The sequence below is a fragment of the Frieseomelitta varia genome, unplaced genomic scaffold (assembly GCF_011392965.1).
Source record: "Frieseomelitta varia isolate USP_RPSP 00005682 unplaced genomic scaffold, Fvar_1.2 scaffold_728, whole genome shotgun sequence".
In the NCBI taxonomy this organism is placed as follows: Eukaryota; Metazoa; Arthropoda; class Insecta; order Hymenoptera; family Apidae; genus Frieseomelitta; species Frieseomelitta varia.
This window is the reverse complement of record NW_025110510.1, coordinates 20-18,915: the sequence shown is the minus strand read 5'-3', so window position 1 is coordinate 18,915 and position 18,896 is coordinate 20. Positions and strand designations below refer to the sequence as shown.

Genomic DNA, 18,896 nt, shown 5'->3' with positions numbered 1-18,896 from the left:
AACAAATTAATTCCGTCGGGTAAAATAAAAAGAAATTTAAATTATATATTTTTAAAACTACTTTTTTTTATTTCTATCGACGATGCAATTGCGTTAGCAATTTAACGTAATTTGATCCAAAAAGAACAATAGTACGAGTTTATCGTAAGAAGAAAAATATAACGATCATCTTTTTTAATAGAAATATTCATTTTCTGTTTTAATTCTCAAATTACAAGCGGATAAATATCTACATACATACGACTTTATTATTTCTTATGGATATAATACCTATTATCAGTTTATTTTTAAAAGCTCCATTAGTACCTATCATTAAGTATTTTTTGAGGATCTTTAAAGGCACAATATGGTTGAAAATTGCCTTGAAATTCGAGTGTATTTTCGTACGATAGGTATCGCTCGACTCGTTTTTTTTACGAGTGGAATATTTAGAAACAGAACAGAATCGCGACGAGCACTTAGTTGGAGAAAATCAAAACGGCAAATGATGAAGAAAGAAGGACGTATGTATGTATGATTTTTTTTTTTTTCTCTCGAATCAACGAGCCATTACGAAAACGGTCGGCCTCCTCTCCGCCCCAATGCCAACAACAAAACGCCTCTCTAGAGCTGGCGAAATGCTCCTGAATCGAACAAATTTCGAATTTCGTGCATGTGAAACGAGAGGATAAATGTATGGTGCGTGTACGTTCACGTAAGAGCACGAGCAAGAGGCAAACGAATGCACGCACTCGCTCGAGGGACTAAATTGATCGAACCCGTTTTGTTTGTGGTCACTCTTAAAACTCGAGTGACAAAGAATCATGCTCCCCTAGCGTCGATATGTTCGTTTCGAGCGTTTTTCTTTTTGCCCGCTGCGCTCGCTGTTTCCCCTTTGTTAACTTGTACGCTCTTTCTCGCATTTCGAAAACGTGAGACCATTGTTTCCCCTCTTCCTCTACCGTTCTACCAACCGAGTCGTGTTCTCTTCCGTAAAATTTTCAACACGCATACACACGCGCGCACATACGCGCCGTTCTTCCTCTTCCACCTTTCCTTTCTTTCTTCTTCTCTTGGATCTTTTATGGCGAGCCATATGGCGAATATAATAATTGCTTGTTAAATAAAATCAAAAATGATAACATCCATCAGCACAGAATCTACTTACTAATACTTCTATAGGATAATTATTTAATTATATTCTTTGAAATATGACGTACTACTCATTCAGAAAATATAGCTGTAATGCTTATCTTATCGTATGCGATTAGCAAACGATATTTACTTCATTTTAATGAACACTAGCTGTCTTCTAAAATATAATACGTTCGAAATCGATGGAAGAAGTTTACATAACGAGTGTAAGAAAAACAAATTCTGTCAAAAAAGTGTTGATATTCGATCTTATTACTCAATTATCGACAATCGTTCGATCGTCGAGACTCTGCAGTAAGGAAGATTGAAGATTTTTACTGGTGTATTTCGTAGAGAACAAAAAAATGAGCAACAACGATTTATGGATACGCGATGCGATTACAAGTTATGGATTGTTATTGTTTGTTTTTGTTATCGTCGTGATTTTAATATCACGAAAATGGTCGGACTTGAAGAAGTGCATTTACAAAGCTTACTTGACCGGATTCGAAGTGGAGTGTGCCGAACTCATGATACCATACAAGAAATTCTTATTCAAATCGTTGCAACACGTTGTTTCAGGCGACAAAGTATTACGATCTATGGGCTGCATACGTCTCCTTGAGATTGGTATTAAAACGGGTGTGCATTCCACGTATGTATATACATTATCAATAGTGTTGCGGATGTAACGTATCTGAAATACATATTTATTTTGTCTTTTATATGTAACATTTAAACAAAAAAAAAAAAAAAAAAAAAAAAGATGAAAAAAAAAATTTTTATAATTAAAAAAAAAAAAAAAAAAAAAAAAGATAAAATCAGATCGTGGTAACCTTTCCCTTCTATAGATGTATGTATCTGTGCGATTAAGGCACATGATTAAAAAATACATGTATCAATCTTACAGGTGAAAATATACAATTTTATCCAGACAGTACACGTTTGATTGGTGTTGACCGAAATCGGAGATTACCCGAGTATCTAACAAAAGGAAATCGTTCTTGGCAATTCTCACATATCATTATTGAACGTTTAATAGTTGGTGATGGTAGCTGTCTGAGAGAGGTACCTACTGGATATGTAGATGCGGTTGTAACAACAAGATCATTATGTTCGGTAACATCGTTGCAGTCGACGCTTCGAGAGATCCATAGAGTGCTGGCACCGGTAAAATAACTAATCTATTCTTTCAATCTGATATTCCTATGTCTTCATTATTAACAATCAGCAATCTATACTTACAAGTATATTTCGCGGTAAAATTTAAAATTTAAAATGGTGTTAACTATTGATATAATGGTGGTGATGATGATATTTATTTGTTTAACTTTCCTTTCATCAGTAAGATACAAAAACTATACATGTGACAATATGAGATTAGATAACAATTAACGATGTACTTTACGTTGTATGTTGTAGGGTGGTCAATATATATTCATAGAACATATACCTGAAAATGAAGGAACACTTCTACGATGGTTGCAAAAGATTTTATCACAAACAAAAATATGGCCATCATTTTTTGGTGGTTGTCGCTTAGATATTGATCCTGTTGTAAATATTAAAAGTGCTGGTTTTAACCACATTACGTGGGATATATTTACACTCGACGGTTACGTATCTCATCCTTTTTATTTGATTCTTTCAAGGCAACATGTATTAGGCATGGCAATTCGATAGTTAAATTTAATAAAACAGGAAAATAAATACAAAGATACATATAAAATATAAAGACATAAGGATTTATATAAATATAAAAAATAACATCTACATATTAATATAGATACATACATATAAAGTAAAAAATAAAGAGTAAATTCTAAAAATCCTTAAATTCAATTTTTGCAACTATATGTACACTGTGTTTAAACAAGTTTAATTTATTTACACAAACATATGTAAAATATAATCTTATACAATGCTGGATATATGTTACATGTATCACATCATGAGAAACACTAGAACTTTGTTGCTCACTGGATAGGAATTTACAAATTGAAAGCAGTATATTTCTATATTTTCCAATTCTATATTTTCATTACAGTATCAATTAACTAAATTAAATTGTATAATTTCTTATTAGAAATACAAAATTATTTCTGTCAATAAATTTGTTTTTACACGATTACTGAAATATTTGAATTGTCTATTTCTTTTGAACTTATGACACTACATAAAAAAAATTTAGTATTAAAAATTGGAATCTTTATTTAACCCTTAGGAACACGCAATTTAAAAAGAAAAAAACTACCTGCACGAAAATTTTTTTTAATATAAAAAAATATATAAAAAAAAACGTTTATTTCAATTATTAAATATAAAATGAAAAAAAATTTTAATAAATTCTTTTTTACAGAGTGGGGCATGAATAATCTCACCATGCAACTAATGTTTTAAATAAAATTGAAACACATCTTTAGGAGGGTTAAAAAATGTTGGACAACTTTAAAGCCCCTAACCCCACAGAGTTAATAGAGCTGTTCAAATATTTCATGTTTTCTTACTAGTCAGCATTTTTCTTATAAAAGACAAAAGAAAAAAGATACATGTCATAAATATATAAAATTAATACACATTACTGCTACATTGGTTATAAAATATTCTACAACTTTCCCCCCTTTTCTATTTTTTTTTAATATTTATAATTTAAAATGACGCGGGTAGAAATAATACAGACTAATTGTACGTGTAAAATCTGTTCCACTCTAACTCAATAAAATATTTCAAGAGATTCTTCTTTTTAAATAATAATTTGTTAAATTACTACGTTTCATTCGTTATCTACAAACAAATTATTAAATGAATGTTATGATGTTGTCAATGATTCAGAATCAGAATCAAAGATTTTTGTTCTAAAGCATAAAGATTTTCTTTTCTTGTTTATAGGTAATAATTTAGTTTGATTTTTGATTTCAGTTTGTGCCTTAATTAATTTCTGATTACAATTTTCATTCATTCTTTTAAATCTAGTATCCTTAATTGGAGACTCAGAAAATGATTGATTTGATAAAATAGTCCCTAATTTTTCCACTGTATTAAAATTTTTATTTAGTGTTTTATGCTGTTGTCTTTGTTTTGATTTTTGTGTATCTTCTGAACAATGTACAAGTTTTATGAATTCATCATCCTCATCAGATGAAAACGTGATGTACTGTCTCTTCTTATTTTTGTTTGCATTTGCATTATTATTTTCAAAAACTATTCTTGGTTCATCAGGACATGATGCTATATCATTTGTATGATGTACATCTTTATTTATATCTGAAGTTTTTGAATTATTATTAAAAGAATTATCCATACTATATACTTTTGTATATTTTCTATTTCTCGTAGCATACTTTCGCTTAAGATTATTCTTACTGGTATTAAGTTTTAATGATTTTTCATTATTTATCCTTTTTACTCCTTTTTTTACACATGCTTTTGACGTATCTACTTTTTTGTTACGAACTTCACTATTTAATCTCTTTCTTTTATTGTAAAATCTTTCTTCTATTTCTAACATATGATTTTTTGTACTAGTAGAATAAGAATGAAGACTACTTTTGGAAGACATGGATAAATTATCTACAGAACAGTCATCAAATGATATATTATCACATTTACAAATAAAAACACTACTTTCGCTAGTAGTGTCGTCAGTCACTAAATTCATAATGTTTGAGGAAAAAAGTTGATTAACATCATTTACATTATCATTTTGTAATTGGGTAGATTTTAATGCTCCACTTTTATTTAATATTCTATTTAATGAAGTAACTGTATCTAAATTATCAAAACTTTTCGTTATGTTAATAGATTTTGTATACTTCTGAATTTCGAGCTCTGATAATCGTTTTAAACGAACTATTGGATTTAGATTTAATTTATTATTTGGTTTTTTATATTTCTCAATATCGCGTTTTGACAAACGTGATAAATAGACAACTAAGTGTTTCATATTCGTCATTTTATTTGATTTTTTATGCCTTTCAGTATTAACTTCTTGTAATCGAATTGTATCTAGATTGTTAATATTTGTTGTCTTTTTTAACTTTTTATATTTTGCAATATCATCGTTTGATAATCGTGTCAAACAAATTAATGGATTTAAATTTTCCCATTCTTTTGTCGTATTATTAGTTTTCTGGTATTTTTCAATATTCATTTCTTGTAAACAATTTATTGATTCATTAAATTTCTTTTGTTTGTTTGCTTGTTTTTTATATAAAGAACTATTTGCACATTTATCAGTCTTACCTTTCACCAAATATTGATTTAACACAGAACTATCTTTAATGTTTTGATTTGTAGAAACAGTATTTTCTATACCATTAGTCAATGAAGTTTTAAATTTTTGCTCACTTCTTTTTTTTATACGTCTCTTACGTTTGTCATAATACGAAACACTAAGTCGACTGTTATTAATTAATTTGTGAAATGGGGCAGAATGATACATTTTTCTTTTGTTATAAATTTTAAATTTTTTTGAGTTACATCCAAAATCCAATGCAGGATGTAAACTTTGGTTTGATATAGATATTGTACTTCTGCTACTACTTTCTGTTCTAATAAGATCAACAGGTGAATCTCTACCACTGTACAATTTCTTTCGTCCTATTTTTGTAAAACTATTTTCCCACATACGGTTTTCTTTTATCGAGTAAGGTTCCTCAGCATTTGATAATTTCACATTTTGTTCAATATGAGAGTTTCTATTAATATCATCAAATGTATGCATTAACATTTTGTTTGTCAACAATTTATTATAATCAGATTTATATTTATTAGTTGTTTCATTATCTGTATTAATTGTTTCTGACAATATATCTATGTTATCGTCATCTGAATTTCTTTGTGCTTTTGTTATATATTCTTCTACATTTATATTCTTTCGTTGAAGCATATGATTTGATATGATATTATCATTATTCTCCAATGTAATACTACCATTATTATTCTTCAATATAATATTTTCATTATTGGTTTTGTGCATTTTATCTTGTATTATTTCAATATCTTGTGCATTCTGGGAAGTTATTACTGAATTATCTTTTGCTCCTTCTATAATAGCCATTGTTTCTACTTTGTTAGTTACATTCATATTTGATAAAATATAAGCAGCAGTATCAACAGAGCTACTAGAAGACCTAGAATGCGATGAACTTGCAGATTTTTCAGTGAATAATCCAACGTCCAATTTGTCCTTGTTCATATAAAGTATTTTGTAGGGTAGATAACCTGTATTTATCCAATATTGTATTACACTTAATGGTTTACACACAAGCTCTTTCTTTGTTTCCACTATTGATTTCTGACTTTCTTCTCTACAAGGTTTTAATGTAAAAATATCCAATTCAGTTTCCTTAAATTCCTAAAACATATAATAATTATTAGTATCATAAAAAGAGAGATGCTATAAATATGTATATATTGAAAGAAAGGAATACAAATTATACATACTTGTTCTGAATATTTAAAAAAGAATTTATCCCAAAATTTTTCTCTATCTTTTATAATGGATGAAGGAATTTTAAATGAATCACGCTTGGAACCTGTGATTCTGAAATATATATGTATTATATATATTTAGATAATATATAGATAAATTATACTTAAAAATACTTAAAAATTGGATGCAAAAGAAACATATAAATAATATAAAAATTACAAATAATGCATAAAAAATATAAACATATATTATATTTCATTTGTCATGTATATTTAATGCACTATTGATGCATGTTTCCAAGAATAATAATCTTTAACAAAATGCTAAAACACTCTCTCAATTTTTGCTGCTTCTTGATTTCCTCTTTGCTTTTGATTAATCAATGTATGTTAAATCAATTTGATAGATATAAATATTTATGTATAGAATTACATTTTTATTTACTAGTATATACATAAAATACTAATTGACTGACAAAACAATAAAAGATTACGTAGGTACTCACAGCTAAACTATTAATATTATATCTTTGACTATTGTTAGGTTAATCATATATATATATATGTGTGTGTGTGTGTCTCATGCCAAATCATAATATTAACCTATTCCAATGTTTAATTTACCTTTCAATAACATCATTATAAGATAATGAAAGTGAATTGACACCAGAAACCTTTTTAATTACTTTATTTACCATAGCGTAGGTTTTTCTTCGAAAGTCATGTACAACAATATAAAAATATTAAATTTCATGATTAACTGATAGAATATAACTAACACGTGTATTGTATAGTCATATATTTAAGAGTGACATCTATTACATTAAGAGTTCGAATAGTTTAGTACATAATTTGTTAATTATTATTTGTATATACGTAAAAACACTGATATGCAAATCTGTAATATACACATATTTAATAAATAAAAAAAGATGTAGAATAGTACCTACTTACATTATAATTTACATGCTTTTTTGTTGTTCACCATAAAGATAGAAATATAAGTGATTCCATAATGATCACATTTTAAAATAATAAAGATTACACAGCTTATGACTACTAAAATGACTTATTCAATTTATTGTCATTACGAGCACAATTAAATTTATAAAAAATTTGATAATTTTATGTGTTTAGTACGTAATATTGATACTTAATAATTTATAATTTACACAATGTTGTACATACACAATGTAAAATTTTAATAATGAAACAACTTGAGTAAAAATGCATAGTATATATTTCTTCTTATATCGACATAATTTTTCTAGATATTAAATATTGAAGAATAGAAATTATTGTGAAAATAATTCTCGTGGCCTAAGTTCTGTCTCTTGTGTTAGAAATCAGCCTAGAGGATGAGATAATATAAGATGGACGCACTGGGAAATAGCTACTAGCGACCTTTCGTGTCCTTCAAACATCAGTTTCTTGAAAGCTGTGGACGCGTTGGTTTGGATCTTACGGACGTCTCATTTGGTCGTTGGTTTTGTCTCTTTAAATTTAGTTTGGCAAGCATTTCGAAAGGTAACAACTAGAATAAATTATGTAGTTTGATAAAGTAATACATAGAACAATACAAATTGCGGCTTCATTTTGATGGGTATAACCTTAAGAATGTATGAGTATTATACTATAATACGTTGTATCAGTTGCAGTCTTAATTTTTATATATATTCTTCATTTAACTTTTACTTGAATTTTATTACAATATGAAACTATTTTATTCGGAAATACGTAGTTTTATGATGAATATACATATGCGAAGCGATCAACACCATATGACCTTGAAATAATAATGTTTCCAATAGCAAAAAATCTCATTGTCAGTGCCTGTCTAGAAAATTATTTGAAATCTTTCCTACAGCTTATAATACTCATATAAAATTCTTTTTCAGATTTATTCTTTCATTGTCTTAAATAGCAAATTCTAGTACTATAATTTTTCATATTTTCATAAGTCTAACAATGAAATTACTCTAAATTGACTTTACAAAACATGATGACAGAAATTAATATATTAATAATAATATTCATGAATTTTTATATGAATATGCAAACATATTTTTGATGATCAATTCTCAAATGTTTGCAATTTGGTTATTTAAACTGTATTTGTAGGAAGTAATATATTAAATAATAATCATAACAGATAAACATACAGTAACATAGTAATAACAAGTAAATATTTATATATATAATCTATTTTGTATAACTTCTGTAAAAAATATCTGTATACTTTGATTTAATTTTAGATTCTTTAAATCATTAATTAAATTTCTAGTTATCTAAACTTTTTTATTTAGATCATTTTGAAAATGATATTTTTCACTTATGTAGAAATATTGACTCCATTAATAATTTATTTATAAGTCAAATACATATAATACATATAAACATGGAAGTAATTGATTATTACATGAATATAAATTATTAAAATATGAGTCTAAAATCATATTAAAGTATAAATACAAAGTACATATATTTTGTTACAAATGGACAGAAATGTATTACATTTTTACTTAATTTAACAATTTCTATACTTGAATAAAAAAAAACTAGTTCCAAGAAATGCCAAAATAGTAAATTACTTACTTTATGTGGAAAAATTTGCTTTAAGGAATGAATAACAAAAAAATATGATATAGTCAGATATGATATTGATTGCTATGATATTTAAAAAATTATTTTGCTAATAAAAAATTTAGATAACCTAATAAAATTGTATAAAACTTGATAGTTTATTTGTTTAATTTGGCATTCTCTTGATACATAAATAATTAAATTTTAAAAGTGAAATATCGAATTTAAAATTTGAAAAATAAATGTGTGTAATCGAAATGATAACGATTATTATACATGTTTCTTCCGTTTAAAAAGAAAAAAGTAGTACACGTACCATTTGTAAATCACTGCATTATAGCGGATCTTTACGTCATAAGATACGATTGCGTAATAGTTCATAAAGTTAATCGTTAAAATTGTTGAACTTGAGATTTTTCAGTAGCATTTTTTTTGTAACACGCCACTGTAACGTGATGATCTTATCATTTTTTGAAGTTAAATTTGACTTCATTGATAACTGCTAGGTCAGATGTGTACATAGTATGTATTGGAAAAATTATTGACCGTTAACTAACTCTTGCGATGAATTTACATATTATTTAAATACAAAAATAAATACAGTATATTTTATAGTAATTTCTCTGCTAATGTATTATATAAAATTATATTAAATATGGTTCTTTAAAATCTACTTTTCAATTTTGTAAACTATTTAAGCTACTATTTTTTAAAATAGTGAATTAGTACAAAGAACTAAGCTTAAAAAATATATATATTTTTAAATTTTTATCGGTTACCATTGTATAAATGAAATCATTGTATATTTTTTTTTTTAAATATAGATAAAAGTACTTTGACACTATATTTTGTGAAAAAAGATAAAAAAATTTAGGTACTTTTTCTTGTTCCTAAATACAATAAAACGATCACTACCAGTAGTATTCAGAAAACAATTTTTAAGATCTAAAAATGAAATAAAAAAGAAAAAAGAAAAAGAAGCGTAAACAATATATGTACATGTAATACAATTTTTACAATAGAAGACGGCAAATGATTCATTTTCATTTGAAGATGCTTTTCCTTTGAAGATATAGAATAAAAATTCTAAAAATCGATGGATCTTTAGATAAGAAAGTATTATAATCCACTGTGTGATACTGTTTGGACTATGTTTAATTGTTTAATCAGAATTCTGTTTTGTAACAAGATAATGATCCAAAGTTTAACTTAATATAGTATATGACATTATTATTGTCCTACTATATTGACATTATCCAATATATGATATTACTTAACTTAATATAAGATTTGTCCAATATAATATATGACAAGTATAAGATTTAAGCCGATATCCGCTCTCTAATATCTTCTATAATATAGAAAAGATGATTTAGATTAGATAATAATATATTGAATGATTTTGAAGAACACGTGATTTAATACAATTAATTTATTTGTTAATGGTCGTATAAAGAACATTCCTTTCTTTATTTTTTAATCATTTCAATAATAATTAGTTATCTTTTTCAATTATTTTAATAATTTGGTAATTATCTTAAACTAGCTTGAAGAATGTTTGTTTGTTACATTTATAACATATGATATATTGCAGAAATGATATAGAAATAAAACAAAAAAAAAAATTTATATATATATATGTCTGCTGTATATGTACATATATATTTGTCATCAAACATATTACTATATTGTTATTTTTACTTCTAAAGTGTATAATTGCTAAAATTAATTAGAGACTCGAAATATCTGCGGACGATGGCGGCAATCAGTGCAAACGGATAATATACTTGCATACGTACACATACATATACGTTAAAAGCTGATAAAGTTTTTACAGCTTTATTAGGTACACGTTTTATTTCTATCAATTTGCCTTAATTAATTCATGGTTCATTTGTTACTCGACTAATTACTCGACATGTTAACATCAATTTTTATTTAATATTCTAAATCATAAAAACGTTTCGATAGTTAACTGTGTATGATTAATAGTTATGTATTAGGTTAATGATGTTTATGTATTATCTGAACATTGTACGAATCGCATGTTGTGTCAAAACCTGTTTATGGTTTTGTTAAGATTCCTAAGAAGTGAAGTATATAATATATAGCATACATACATACATACATACATACCTATGCGACAGACAAATTTTTGTATCTATTATCGGGAATCATCACGATAAATACGTATAGCATATAGAGTCATACAACATAAACAATTTTTATCCATTTTATTTAAATTTTCAAAAATATTTTATCATCACACACATGTGTACGTACACATGTAGATATAGGTATGAACACACAAATTAATCTAATCAATGGGTCAGCGAGTTCGATTTTAATATTTCTTTCCCACATGGTTAGCAATTTATTTATAAAAAATGTCAATCGTATTTAAAAAAAAACAATTCTCAACATAAATATTGCATTATGTTCATTATAAATTATTGTTGCTAATCGCTGTAATAACTGTCTATTCAAGCATTCTTTTCTACCTTTATGGATACCAGGTATCAATGCGATACTATCGATAAAATATCGATAGAACGTGGATGGCGTGAAATAAATTGTAATTATTTTGAATAAATGAATTAGAATGATGATGTCGCCATTTAAGTATCGGTACACCTGCTGTATGCACTGGCACCACCGCCATCGTCTAATTGTAAGACGTCCATTGGACGCGTTCAATTCCCGTGTCTGCTTCCGTTTGTTGCGACACTTCCGTTGCCTGCCGAATAAGCGGTTCACACCTTATGCATCGACGAATACAGTCGGACGTAGTTTCGGAATCATCGATTCTGTATTGCAACTAATACCTGTCTACTCTTTATTTGCGCAGCCTACCAAAATGGTCTGGGTTACCATCCACGATAAGGTACCTTTGAGTAATCAAGCAGTGGACCACAGTGTGTTTTACAATGATTATACTGTGTGTGTGGCTGTGATTTTTTTTTCCTTTCGACTTCAACTTCTTTTCATCATTCACATTATTGTAGTATATTTGATCGTTACATTAGATCATTACTTTGCGTACATACACTAGGCCAAATGTTTGCGAATAGTACGATACAGTTCAATGCTCGAATCGAACTTGGACCTAGGCGCATACGCTTCCGTTTTTACCGTTCGTAATAGATTTAAAAATTGACACGATAATTGATATCTGTATCCAGTTGAAAAGTCCAAATTGAAAGTCGAAACTGCTTTGAAAGAATGTCATTTAAAGATCATGTACATCATACGTATGTTGATATCTATCATGATTGCGAAAGGCAACGTAATACTCGCAAACATTCATTCATTTTTTAAATCTGACTCGAGGCAATAATTTGATGATATTTCTGTCTTTTTTTTTTTACATTTGCTTCATCGTATCTCCCTCGTTATTTAATTTGTTTTACGCTTGACTTGCAATACTTTTAAAATTGAGTGAGTGTGACAATTATTTAGGACTGGCTATTGTAAGTTTTAACTATAAGCAATTGTATATTAGAGAAAAAACGACTGTTTTAACTTGCAATTAGTTTCTGCATGGTTTTGTATGATTTTTTACAGTATGAATTTTAGCACTTGTGTGTTTTTTTTTTTTTTTTTTCCTAATGTATTCGTTAGAATTTCGATACTTTTTTAAACGTCTCCTCGCTTAAAGCCTATTGAATCTTGTAAAACTAGTTCACACGAGCAATTTTGTTACTTTTGCTATCACTATCGATTAATTTGTTACATATGCACATATGTAAATAGACTGTTGAACATGTTCATTAATTTTTATACATTCGATACTAATTTTATATACTTGTGACAGCAACTTACGACGCCTCTCTCGTTCAAAAGAAAATATATTCTTTCAAGTGTTTCAGTTTTTCCTATAAATTATGTATTTCACTGAATGACTAATAAGAAACGTTCTCGAAATTTATCCTTATTGAATCAATCCTCCCCTCGTACTGTGTAAGATTTCTGCATGATGCAGAAATTCAAATTTTTAATGTACATACATTTATTAATACATTTGCTGCTATATATACTACATTCAAAATTTATTGTTGAAAAAGTCGAGTTAGGAAAGAATAGCGAACACGTAAACGTAAAGAGATGCGAGATGATATCGATTAGTTTTAAATTAAGGATTTTTTAAGGATATTTCGGATTCGGTATGCAACTTCTGCGGAGAAATTGCTATATCTTTGTAAAAGCGAATATCTTAAACGTTGTTTGCCATTTCTTAATTATTCGCCTTTGATTGATAGCTTTTCAGTTTTTTTTTTTACAATATATAACACTAACAAAGTAAATAGTCAAGTTTGAATTAAACGATAGCTTTGTTCAGACAAAAGGAGTTTAATTTTATGCAACATTCAATGACGAAATATATATTTATTTGGTTATTGTTTGACAGTGATTATTCAAGTTAGGGGTGAACAAGTTTTCTTATGAATTTTACTTCGAGGTAACAAGCTTATTCTGTTCTACATTTTCATACATATGTCTATAAAGAGCTATATCAAAATACAAGGACAAAAACTGGAAACAAATTAATCGATGCTCTTTGAGAGAGTAAATTAAAAAAAATCAAGGACAAAAGAGTATTTATCAGGTTGCAGGACTTTTATATAGTAGTTGGAATTTAAAATTCCTTGTTTCGATTCGAACACCTACAATTTTCGTATCTAAAGAACGTAAAGAGATTACCTGCTAGTGAAGGATTCGAATTTTACCAAAAATTATAATATACGCTTGAAAACATGATGACATGAAACATATTCTCTTACCGTGCTCACAAGAAAATACAACTTGCTAATAAGTAATAAGCAGTGTTAAGTTTCACGAATGTACACATCAGTTATTTATGTTTACTTCTGACACGTTCCATGTCGTGAGCGACTAATAGGACACGATACCTACAAAATGCTTTTGAATTATTTTAATTTCAACGTTAATCCTGATATTAGTAATAATAATGATATATATTTTTCCGCTTAATTTTATGTAAATAGTTTTAAGTTTAATAAATTCATTAATAGTTGCTTGCAAATTAAGAAATATGTATGTGCTATTGGCACCTATATATGTGCTTTTTGAGGTAAATTACTAAACGTTCGAGTTTTGAATGAAATTTAATCGTTAACGTATATTTTCGCAGATGGCTGGAAAGCCGAACACTCAAGCTTTGTACGCTCAAAGCCAGTTAGATCATATGTGTGCCTTGGACATTGACAGCCATGCATCGTTCGTTCGTCTTTCTGGAATTATTTGCACAATCGGTCCGGCCTCAAGGTCCGTCGAAACACTCGAAAAGATGATCGAAACCGGCATGAACATCGCCCGGTTAAATTTTTCTCATGGATCTCACGAGTATCACGCCGAGACTATTAGCAACGTGCGCCAAGCGCAGAAGAATCTGTCCAGCCGGACTGGCATCAACGTTCCTGTAGCGATTGCACTCGATACTAAAGGTCCAGAAATCCGTACTGGACTTTTGGAAGGCGTACGTAACTCGTTCATTCGTATGTTTCTTACGTGTTAACACTAGAACTACCCAAAGTGGTCAAAATGACCAATTTATAATTTTTGTTAAAAAGCTACCCAAAGTGGTCAAAATGACCAATTTATAATTTTTGTTGAAAAGCTTGTGCACAAAGCTTTCCTATTTTTTTCACTTTAATGTCTTTGATGCGAATTTTATACTTCAGTTGTCGATACTTCAGTTCTAGTGTTAAATAAACGCTTGAAAATCGCGTGAGCTTGAATGAGCAATTGGAAATATTTCAAAGCGTTATATCTAACTGTTTTTATTATGTTCTCAGGGTGGATCTGCTGAAGTCGAATTGGTTAAAGACCAGACATTTAAATTAAGTACCGATAAGGCGTACATGGAAAAGGGCAATGCAAATATTGTCTTCGTAGATTACGAAAATATTTCGAAGGTGTTGAAGGTCGGAAGTCGCGTTTACGTTGACGATGGTTTGATTTCCCTTGTAGTTACTGCGATCAGTACGTATTATTTCTTTATATTCTTCTGAATTGAAAAATTAAACTCAGTAAAGATTTTTGATGTTCGTATGTATTTAAAAAATATGCAAGTTTTGAAAATTTGTTAATTTTAATTGTTTATCAAAGAAACACTGAAGTCTGAGCATGAACGATAAGCCTCGAGTTTTCTGTCATTAATTAATATAATGTTATAATTTGCGTGAATGAAAAAGATATAATGTAAAGATCATTAGTAAAGATCTGTTAAAAAATTGAAACTGGTTAAAAATTATACTACGCGGATATAATTGAGCAAATTCGAACAAAAATAATGTGAATTAATTTAATGGATTCAAAGATAATCCTTTCATGTTATCTATATATGTATTTCAGATCCAGACGTGATTGTGACTACCGTTGAAAACGGTGGAATGTTAGGTTCTCGCAAAGGTGTCAATCTACCTGGCTCTCCTGTAGATTTGCCAGCCGTTTCTGAAAAAGACAAATCTGATTTGCAGTTTGGCGTTGAACAAGAGGTTGACATGGTCTTTGCATCATTTATAAGAGATGCCAAAGCTTTAGCGGAAATCCGTTCAATCTTCGGTGAAAAAGGAAAGGACATTAAAATAATATCCAAAATTGAAAATCAACAAGGAATGACAAATCTCGATGAGATTATCGAGGCTTCCGACGGTATTATGGTAGCACGTGGTGATCTTGGTATTGAAATACCACCGGAGAAGGTATTTTTGGCACAGAAATGTATGATCAGTAGATGTAATAAAGTTGGAAAACCGGTGATCTGTGCTACGCAAATGCTCGAGTCTATGGTGAAGAAACCACGTGCAACTAGAGCTGAAACATCAGATGTAGCTAACGCTATACTCGATGGTGCAGATTGTGTCATGTTATCAGGTATAAATTATGTTATATTATTAATTTATATATATGTCGTGTTATTAGGTACAAATTATATTGTTAATTCACAAGAAATTTCTCAATTAATTAATACATCTCGATATCGAAAACGAATTGTTTTATATGTTAATAAATATTAACGTAACAATATTTATCGCTTCGATAGGTGAAACTGCCAAAGGAGATTATCCATTGGAATGTGTGCGCACAATGGCTAATATCTGTAAAGAAGCAGAGGCTGCAATTTGGCAGACACAAATTTTCCAAGATCTTACCAGCAAAGCGTTGCCACCAATTGACGCTACTCATGCTATTGGAATCGCTGCTGTCGAAGCGTCTGTAAAATGTTTAGCTAGTGCTATTATAGTAATTACGACTAGCGGTCGTTCTGCGCATTTGGTTGCAAAGTACAGGCCACGTTGTCCAATTATCGCAGTAACTAGATTCCATCAAATTGCGCGACAAGCGCACCTCTACCGTGGCATTTTGCCTCTTTATTACGAAGGTAATAAAATATAAATTACATCACAGCTTTTGAAATTAAGTTCATATTTAAGCTCAGATATATTTCACATAAAATAAATTTCATAATTCTTTTTGTTTGTTTCCTACGTATTATAGAAGCACCACTGGCTGATTGGGTGAAAGACGTTGATGTACGTGTTCAGTTTGGTTTAAAATTTGGTAAAAGCCGTAATTTCATTCAGTCTGGAGATTCAGTTGTAGTAGTCACTGGATGGAAACAAGGCTCAGGATTTACGAACACACTTCGTATTATGTATGTAGACATAGATGTTCCTCGAGAATATGAAGTATTTACTATACGTAGTCAAACAGATAGCTATGAATATATCATGTAGTTTCTACATGTTTGATGTATGCAGTGCATTGATATCATTTGTCGACTTCCCATGCATGCGCTTTATAAAAATATGATTTGTTATTCCATGTGTTTATTTTAACAAAGTTTATTTGTTATATTTTTTTTAACAAAGTTTGTTAAATGAAGGAAAATACTTAATGTCCAATTGCAATTAACTTTTATATATTTGACGTTGTTAATAGTTTTTGTGTAATTGAATGTTACCTTATAGTTATATGTTATTGTCATATATTTGATTATTTTTACAAAAGCGAAGCAAATAAATTTATTTTAGTTTGTGCTAGTGTTTTCAATGTAATTATTGTAATTAAATATTGCAAAATTAAATTAGTTCTTAAAACGTAATAATTTTAAGTATGCATTATTTAAAATTTATTCTATAAAATAATATTAAGATATATTTTATCCATATAATATTGCGATTTGGTGATTAAAAAATTGTTTGGAACATACTGTGGTGAAAGTACTGACATAATTTACTGATAAATATTATTTTTATATCTTAATCTTTGTGTTGTTAACTGCGATAACTATGTTTTTATTTGTAACAAATTAATTTTTATATTCTCACTGTTTAAACACACAAGTTTAATATCTTAACATCTTATCGAACATCATAATTTTGATATATATGTATATATATGTATATATATGTATATTTTTTTTTTTTTTAGCACGGCTGAATAAACGTCTACTGGTACTGTAAGAAGCAGAAGATACTAAATAATTCTAGATTTTGAAAATCCGATATTTATGTAACTTATACTATGATGTATGGTAACCTTAGTAACATTATTGGGAGGATAACACTCTGAAGATGCCAGTAGCTGCAGTATTATTGCCATTACAATTAAAAGTTCAAAAATACAGCGCACCGAACTGTATATATGTGTATAATTACATGTGTATATTAATTTTTATACATATACATATATACATATATACAATATCCATTGTTAAACAATAAAGTACAATAATTATTTGAAACAGTAAATTATTGAAACTTGGATTATTGCTAGGAGAAACACTATGTTTTATTCTTTAATTACTGTAGAAAGTATAAATAAAAAAATTTATTTTATTTTAGTGTATTCTTTATAATCCTAAATTCAATACCTAATTTGTATATACATATATAAATATGAAATGTAGTTAAACGCATCAGCTTTAAGATACATTCACGTAGAACGCAGATTAATTATGCAAAAAGGTCAAAAGTCATACATATTTGATTAATGGTACTATTCGAGTAGAAGCTTCAAATCTTTATTCTTTATAAGTTTTATAAGTCAAACGAGATATAGGGAAAAAGTTTAGGATCTAAAAATGTAGATGCAGTAGCGAAAGTTCATAAATTAATCCCCTTAATTAGTTTTTTTTTTTTGCAAATGAAAATTTAATCAATTCATGGACACCGAAACGTCGCGTAGCGGTGAAACGGTGGAACTAAAATATATTGTTGTGTTTGTCACATAATGTTGCGCTCTTTGTCTCGACGACGCTGCCATCTACACACCTCTCACCTTCGACGGGAACTAAAACGATAAAAATGAAAAATCCGATAGATGACAGCACGTGTATCGATCATGTAGCGACCGATATATCTCCAAAATCTACAGTGGCGCCATCTATACAATCATCCTGTCGAAAAGTACGATTCCTGTAAATCGACATTATAAATTGTAAATTGATAGTTTATTTATTACTATGGAAATGTTATTGCCATGATTACTTGTTTATAGAGATGTATACATAGAATTACATGATGAAGACAAACATCAAACATATAGTAAGACACTTGTATCGTCTACTCGCTCTGATGGATCGAGTGACTTGGAGGGGGGTAATGTAGCGACCGATATATCTCCAAAATCTACAGTAACGCCATCTATACAATCATCCTGTCGAAAAGTACGATTCCTGTAAATCGACATTATAAATTGTAAATTGATAGTTTATTTATTACTATGGAAATGTTATTGCC

General features: G+C 28.7%; 3 protein-coding genes across 4 annotated transcripts; 2 read left to right on the top strand and 1 right to left on the bottom strand.

Annotated features, from left to right (window-relative positions):
* The first annotated feature begins 1,254 nt into the window (after positions 1-1,254).
* On the top strand, positions 1,255-3,174 carry LOC122535482 (methyltransferase-like protein 7A). Its single transcript, XM_043667053.1, has 3 exons — positions 1,255-1,755; positions 2,024-2,283; positions 2,536-3,174. Exons 1-3 carry the CDS (start codon positions 1,479-1,481, stop codon positions 2,794-2,796), a joined length of 798 nt encoding a protein of 265 aa, XP_043522988.1. The 5' UTR covers positions 1,255-1,478; the 3' UTR covers positions 2,797-3,174.
* A 556-nt stretch (positions 3,175-3,730) lies between these two features.
* LOC122535480 (uncharacterized protein MAL13P1.304-like) lies at positions 3,731-7,440 on the bottom strand. Its single transcript, XM_043667049.1, has 3 exons — positions 7,171-7,440; positions 6,559-6,658; positions 3,731-6,469 (listed from the first exon to the last, which is right to left on the bottom strand). The coding sequence occupies exons 1-3, from the start codon at positions 7,242-7,244 to the stop codon at positions 3,923-3,925; spliced, it is 2,721 nt and encodes a 906-aa protein (XP_043522984.1). The 5' UTR covers positions 7,245-7,440; the 3' UTR covers positions 3,731-3,922.
* A 481-nt stretch (positions 7,441-7,921) lies between these two features.
* LOC122535481 (pyruvate kinase-like) lies at positions 7,922-17,993 on the top strand. Of its 2 annotated transcripts, XM_043667051.1 has the most exons (8): positions 7,925-8,073; positions 11,978-12,013; positions 14,282-14,626; positions 14,946-15,132; positions 15,505-16,026; positions 16,196-16,534; positions 16,651-16,807; positions 17,587-17,993. In XM_043667051.1, the coding sequence occupies exons 2-8, from the start codon at positions 11,987-11,989 to the stop codon at positions 17,597-17,599; spliced, it is 1,590 nt and encodes a 529-aa protein (XP_043522986.1). In that variant the 5' UTR covers positions 7,925-8,073; positions 11,978-11,986; the 3' UTR covers positions 17,600-17,993. The 2 variants fall into 2 exon arrangements, with proteins under 2 accessions (XP_043522985.1, XP_043522986.1); XM_043667050.1 differs by lacking the exon at positions 11,978-12,013 and having other exon boundaries at positions 7,922-8,073.
* Positions 17,994-18,896: the final 903 nt, after the last annotated feature.